Source organism: Zea mays, chromosome 4 (assembly GCF_902167145.1).
Source record: "Zea mays cultivar B73 chromosome 4, Zm-B73-REFERENCE-NAM-5.0, whole genome shotgun sequence".
Taxonomy (NCBI): Eukaryota; Viridiplantae; Streptophyta; class Magnoliopsida; order Poales; family Poaceae; genus Zea; species Zea mays.
Window position 1 is genome coordinate 241,830,992 of NC_050099.1, and position 6,851 is coordinate 241,837,842.

Here is a 6,851-nt window from a genome sequence, read left to right on the forward strand (position 1 = left end):
TTTACACTAATAGAATTATCATGCTAGAAACTAGAATAGGGTTGGATCTTGGGTGCAAAACGTTTGTGCGAAGGCTAAAACGCTATTAAACACAAAGGGTGAAATGGGCTATTTGATAGTATTTTTGTGAAAAATTACATTAGCCCATTCCACCCTCTTGTTGGGCATCTTGATCATTTTGAACCACTAGCAAAAGAATTGATAACAACCTTGAAGCTTGCCTCAATAGGGATTAAGTGTTTGGTAAACCATCAAACCTCCTAAGTTTGTCTTCCAATTGGTTTGCAAATCTCCTAACACAAGCTTTGTACTTATTCATACACTTGAGTAACTAGTTTACTTTTGCAGTAACTAGTTGTTGACTTAGCTTATGTAGCTAAGTTTGTCTTGCTTAATTTGTATAGCTAAGTTTAGGTAGCTTCCTAGCTTAGCTTGTGTAGCTTTGCTAGTTACTAGTGCTAGTGCTAATGTGTTTTAATATGTGTAGTTCTCATATAGACATGACATTTTTAATTTCATATTTATTTTAGTTGACCAACATATTTAGTTTTTTTTAAAAACAACTATTTATGTTCCTCTAGTCCGCGCTAACTCAAGCATAGGGCTCTTGCTCTTGGAGTAGCAAAATGATCTAGGCGTGATTGAGATGTGAGGTTAAAAAAACTAATGTGAGTTGCTTGATGTGAAAAATTGTTGTGAGTTATCTACTACAAAAAGGTTGAAAGTCGTTTGGTTCAAACTGTTATTGAGTCTACCATGAATAAATTTATATGCACTTTGCTTAATTATATGTCTTAATTGATGTATCTAATTAAAAAATTGATTTCATGTTTGTGTTCTTAATAATTTTCAAATAAAACTAGACTTCACTTGTTGTATAATTTTATATTTAAAAAACATTTTTATTTTATTTGTTTTAATAGTTAATTATTATTAATTGTATTTTTTTCTATTTGTCATATCTCTTTGTTGATATATTGAATTACTAAATTAATTTTACAATCCAATTTTTAATATTTTTATTAAAAATCTTTTCATTTTATTTATTATAAAACTTAATTATTTTTACTATTTTAATTCCTATTTATCATATCTCTTTATTGATATATGAACTTAGAGGATGTTTGGTTCACACCTTTTAAAATTTAGTGACTAAAATTTAGTCACTTTTGATCCCTAAACTACTAAAAGGTATAACTAAATGAGGCATCCCAAATGAAAATTCTAGGGACTGAAGTTTAGTCTGTACAGTTTAAGTGGGTGACTAGAGGAACCAAACACCACATTAGATAAACAGCAAAAACAGGATAGAAGCTACATTCAAATTTATACTTAAAAGCTACTTTTTCAAAATAGTAACAGAAAAATGACTCCTTTGGTTGAGCTTCTTGTTTAGAGTTCAAAAGGTTAAACAAACTAACAAATACATCCTTAAGTTGTCTCCAACGACACATTCTATTTCAAACTCCACTCCATAATAATATCCTATCATACATTCTATTTCAAACTCTATTATGTAAATAATGTTATCTATGGTATAAAACAATGTTTTACATTGCCATATACACGATCTGTTCATCATATTAGATTCAATCACATCTCATTCGAAGAGATGCAGGTGTTAATGATTTTTACTATAGATCAACAGTTTACCTATCCTCTTACGATGCTCATCATTGTACTCCCAAGAACTTTAAGTATGGGTTGGGAAACAACAAAGCTCAGACCATCACTTAACCTGTTTGCTCATAGTATCCATCGAGAATCAATAAACTGCATTCTCAAACTGGATAATAATTAAGGACCCTTGCATGTGGGACCAGCTTCTGGCAGGCAGCTCACCGTAGAATAAACATTACATTGCAATCTACTAGTACTTGCCAAATGCTACGGAATTAAAAGTTCAGATAGAGCTTCCCTCTCGGCAAGGTGATAAGCCGATAACCATACGACATAGTGTATCGTGAGAGGACAAGAGATATGACACACACCCCACCCTGACACGCTCAAACTGAGCTGGGTCTTAGAAACATCACTTGCATGCTGGTAAAATCAGGTCACACCAAAAGCTTCAGACAATGTTCAGCATAGGGCAAGAAGGCTGGCAGCAGCATCACTTGCGCCTCTTGGCCCTTCTGCTCTCCAGCCTCTGTTGCGCCTGCTCAAACTCTTCTTCCGTGGGCTCCGAGCTGCTCGCCTTGGAGTCACACTTGGACATGATGTTCGAGAGGATGGAGTTGAACTGTTTTTTCCGCTCAGCCCTGCGCTGTGAGATAGCCAGTATCAGATCATTCTCCTCACTGTTCTTCCTCTTCCTGCCATGGAGTTCAAACAACGATCAGTTGGAAACAAGCAAATGGTAGCGGAATGTAACACTGACACCTAAGGGCTTGCTTGGAAGAAAGGGAATTGAGGGAGTTATTGAATTTTTAGCCGCCTCAAGTGTTCTGTGGGGATGAAAACTTACTTCACTCTCCTCTCTAGCGGATTTGTTGGTGGCTCCATCCCTGAGATCTTTTTAGCCCATTTCTCATACACCTTAGTTGACTTCAGCTCACCTGATATTAAAAAGGAATGGCAAGTGCTTTCAGAAACAGATATTTCACTGACAACTAAAATTGCATAACCAGGGCACTTGCTACTGTAACTGTATGAATGAAACTAATTGAAATCCTTTCAAACGACAGCAGTAACTACAACCATGTGTTTACCTTCACCAATCGCCTCGTCAATTATATCCTTGAAGCGGTGAGAATCAAGCTTTGGTTCTGAGCAAATCATTGCGCAGAAAAGCCTGGATAGAAGGGAACAATGCCAATATAGAAATTAAAACAAGCCTGTTGGACCAGTTTACAGCTTTCAGGATAAAGGTTTGAACAAGCATAAAAGGAAATTAAAATTCAAAGAAATCACCTGTTCATGTTGCCCTTATATTTTGTGTAGAGTTCCTTCAAGTCCGTTTTCTCAGAATCTGACCCTCTATATTTAGCTTCAAATTCTTCAATGTCAGCCTCCGTGACCTGGGAATAAAGATTAAATTAAGTACCATTATATATAAAAATATACAACCTGTCCCCAAAATAATGTCACTCTGGCTATACATCTGAACAAGCCAAAAGGATATTCTTTTAGAGACAGAGCAACAGAGGTAGTTTTATGCCACAGCAGAGTTCTCGCTACTGTATTTCCCTAAAAAATATCATTGTAAATTAATAGACAACATTAGCCTACAATTAATATAGAAGCAACCATACTTTCTTGTACATTGTTCTGAAGTACTCCTGAAGATTGTTTGCAGCTTCTCCCACCAGTGCCTAGATGAAAAAGGAAGATTCATAAAAATATTGCTTGAATCTGAAAGGTAGAATTGGAGTGCTATAAATGAGGTGCACACATCATCATCAGTGATGCCAGTCTCATCATATAAAGCTCTTTTCTCTACATCTCCAAGAATGGATATAACCTTCTGCAGCTGCTGAAACTTCTCTTTGGCTTCCTAGCAACATATAACATTATATTTGAGATACTTTGCACTAAATGCCTGTAGAAAAACATTCATGTTTATGGTTGAGATACTACCTCATCCCCAGGATTCTTATCTGGGTGGAGGCGCAGAGCCAATTTGTGATACGCCTTCTTTATTTCTTGTTGAGAAGCGGTCTTCTCAACTCCTAGAATCTTCAAATGATAAAAAAATAAACAAGAAATTAAATAATTAAATTGTGATCTGGAAAGAGAACCTGAAAGCAATCCGTGACACATTTAGAACAGTTCAGACTTTTGTCCCATCTACAGTTATTTACATGACCTGTTTGCAAATAGACCTTAAATAAGAAGCCAAAAGAAATTCCAGCAATTAAGCGTTGTTGTAGACCTTCTCATAACAATATTTAACAGTATCAAATCTTTTTAACCAGACTTTCAATGCTTAGTTTCATTAAGTGCGATCAAAGCAGTAAGCATTGGTTAACTATAGTTCCAAAGTGATAGCATAGGCCAAAGAAAAACGCAAACGGATGCCACGTGATTTAGCATTAAAGAATAAGGCAAAGATGCAACCAAGAAAACAACAGCGCTACCAAAGAAAGGTTGCCTATTATATTATATATAGCCATCCAAGAACACAGTAATCAGTACACGTTTAGGTGTATAGCAATGGTTGAGTAACTAAACAAAAAAAAACCAGGACATGTTCCTTACCCCCAAAGCAGGACACCAGATAATCATGCCACCAATGCAAGAGTCTACAAGGCATGACAAAATTGATAGGGTGCGAACGAAAGTTCAGTGATCAAACATATTAATTCTCTTCTGACACTCCTACAACTTCCCTGGGCATGAGTATGACTTGTAATCAAACATAATAATTCTCTTCAGTGATCAGACTTATTAATTCTCTTCAGTGACTATGCTGAATCCAGAATGCTTGAGCATCCATTTCAATTTAGCATTCACAATTGTAGGGTTTTTATTCATTTTCACATGTCGAAATGGTATTCATCAGAATCAGGAGACGTATGTACTATGTCCAGCGCGCAACCAATTGAAACTGAGAAAAAATAAAACTAGAATCAAGCAGATCAGCATTTTTCAACTCGCAAACACTACTGTCCCAATTCCTTATGCACTGATTGCATGCTCTCGCCACAACAAGCAGATCCCAAGGACGTCATCCACCTAATTCACGAGCAATCATAATCTAAATTCCTTGTGCTCTTCTTACATGCTCTCACCACCACAAGTAGATCCGAAGGACATCACCATATTCACGAGCAATCATAACCCACACACTAAACACCAAACAAAACTAATCCGAATCAAACTAACAGGACAATCAGAAAGGAAAATCGCTCACCCTCGAACCCTACACCTCCAGCGCATACACGGTTCGAGCGCCGCACGCAACCACAATCGAGCACGCAACCACAATCGAGCACGCACTTAGGCCGTGATCCCAGATAGGGTTTCGGGGGCGCCTTACCTCGTAGAGGCTCCTGCCCGCAGTGGTGGCCCTCTCATCCTCGCTGCCATCGGCGTCGGCGTCGGCGTCGGCGTCGTGCGAAACCCTAGCCTTGCGGCCCTTGCGGTTGCGGCCCATTTGAACGGATGTGGTGATGGACTGGGGGCACTGGGAAAGAGGAATGGAGAAGTGGTGATGGACTGGGGGGCGACTGGGAAAGAGGAACGGAGGTCGCAGGCGACTGGGATATACACGGGAGAGCGGCGGCGGGAGCGAGCGGAAAATTTCCCGCCGTTGTAAGTCTGCAGTGTGCACGCCCCGTTTTGAATGGAGTTATTATGGTATTTTTTAAGGGACGGTTTGGAATCACGAATTCTCACGGAATTCCTATTTTCAAACTAGCCCTTGAAAATCCTATTTTTCTTCTCGAGGAATACATGGTGAGAAGTTCTCTTGTTATTTAAAATTAAATAGTAGGGAAATTCTCCCCTTTAATTCCCCTCACACCAAATCAGTCCTTCTAGTATTCACAACAAGTTCACCTTCTTCATGATAGTATTCATAAGAAATTTTATTCTTCTAAATAGTACTTTGATCCTTTTTCATTATTTCACATTTTTTCTTACTTGCTTACCTGACTATTCTACCCCTTGCTCTACGATAGGAGTCCCTTTTCAGAAGCAACGTACTGCATTCGACTAATACATCCAAATTTTATGTCTACTAGAAAAAAGGCGCCCTATCGGGCGCTCTACCATACGTATGTACAAAAAACAAAATAATATAACTTCAATTGCTGGTGAACATGAGCAGCAATATATATCTTTGTCATGAAAGTGTCATATAATACAAATGCTAAAAACACATAAGAAATGATGATATGGTATCTCGGCTCATAGCATTATTGTTTCTCCATAGTTTCTATGTGACTTCATTCATGGCTACCAAATGGTTTATCCGATAGCATAGAATGGTTTACATCAAGGTCACCATATCAAGTTTAATACGCTAATATATAAACAAGTAGCATAAAGTCCGTCATAGCATGCCATCACACACATATAAAGAAACAGCCTAGGCACCTCATGTCTGCACTCATACAAATGGGTGACACTTCCAATCTAGAATGTTCAACAATGCAATGGGCACTTTTGCGGACAACAATACCTAAAAAAACCACTTAAATCCTAAGCAAAAGTTACCAGCAAATGAAAACATGAAATTATAAATGTTTACTTGGGTAGTTGTTTTCTCAGGTGGAAGCTTCATCTATGCAGGCATGGAAGAAGGGTGTCTCAGCTATTTGATGCAAGTCCAGATCAAAAGTTGTTTCATCTGGCATGATGTGTTTGTTTCCAGCCCAAACTTTCTGTGGCCCATTAAACCCTTCTCAGACTGAACAAAAAACGACTTAGCCCCCCTGTCAAATCGCTCCAAGGTATCTTAGTGCAAGAGGGAATAAACAAACGAAATTCTCCAAACAAATTTCAGATGCTTATATTACCTTGCATGCCCCAAGGTGTAGTGTCCATGATTTAAAGTTCCTAGATGACAGCTCCACTTACGATTGCTTTCAGCCTAATAGCTTTGGACTGCCTGGAATGGAACAAGTCAGTTTTGGGTCTATACAAAAGGGATCATGCGATAGTTACCTATTCTCTAATGTTTTTTGAACCATATTGTGAATTGACGAGGAAAAAAATAAAAAAACATGCAACCAAATTTGTTATGATCAAGGTGTTCTTCATTTAAACATAGCAGTGCAATTGTATATTGGGTATATATGTTCCAGTTTACCAAACAAATAGCACATCCTTACTGAATGTATAGAGATTGCCACATTGCGACTGGTGAAGAAAAAAGAAAAATAAATGCAACTGCTTTTGTTACG

General features: G+C 37.9%; 1 protein-coding gene across 2 annotated transcripts; it reads right to left on the reverse strand.

Moving 5' to 3' along the window:
- Positions 1 to 1,754: 1,754 nt before the first annotated feature.
- Positions 1,755 to 5,284, reverse strand: LOC100273764 (Chaperone protein dnaJ 6). Of its 2 annotated transcripts, none has more exons than XM_008678621.3 (8): positions 4,982 to 5,284; positions 3,580 to 3,678; positions 3,395 to 3,496; positions 3,255 to 3,314; positions 2,914 to 3,020; positions 2,712 to 2,794; positions 2,468 to 2,558; positions 1,755 to 2,266 (listed from the first exon to the last, which is right to left on the reverse strand). In XM_008678621.3, the coding sequence occupies exons 1-8, from the start codon at positions 5,096 to 5,098 to the stop codon at positions 2,083 to 2,085; spliced, it is 843 nt and encodes a 280-aa protein (XP_008676843.1). In that variant the 5' UTR covers positions 5,099 to 5,284; the 3' UTR covers positions 1,755 to 2,082. The 2 variants fall into 2 exon arrangements, with proteins under 2 accessions (XP_008676843.1, NP_001141641.1); NM_001148169.1 differs by having other exon boundaries at positions 1,793 to 2,315; positions 4,982 to 5,109.
- Between the last annotated feature and the right edge of the window lie 1,567 nt (positions 5,285 to 6,851).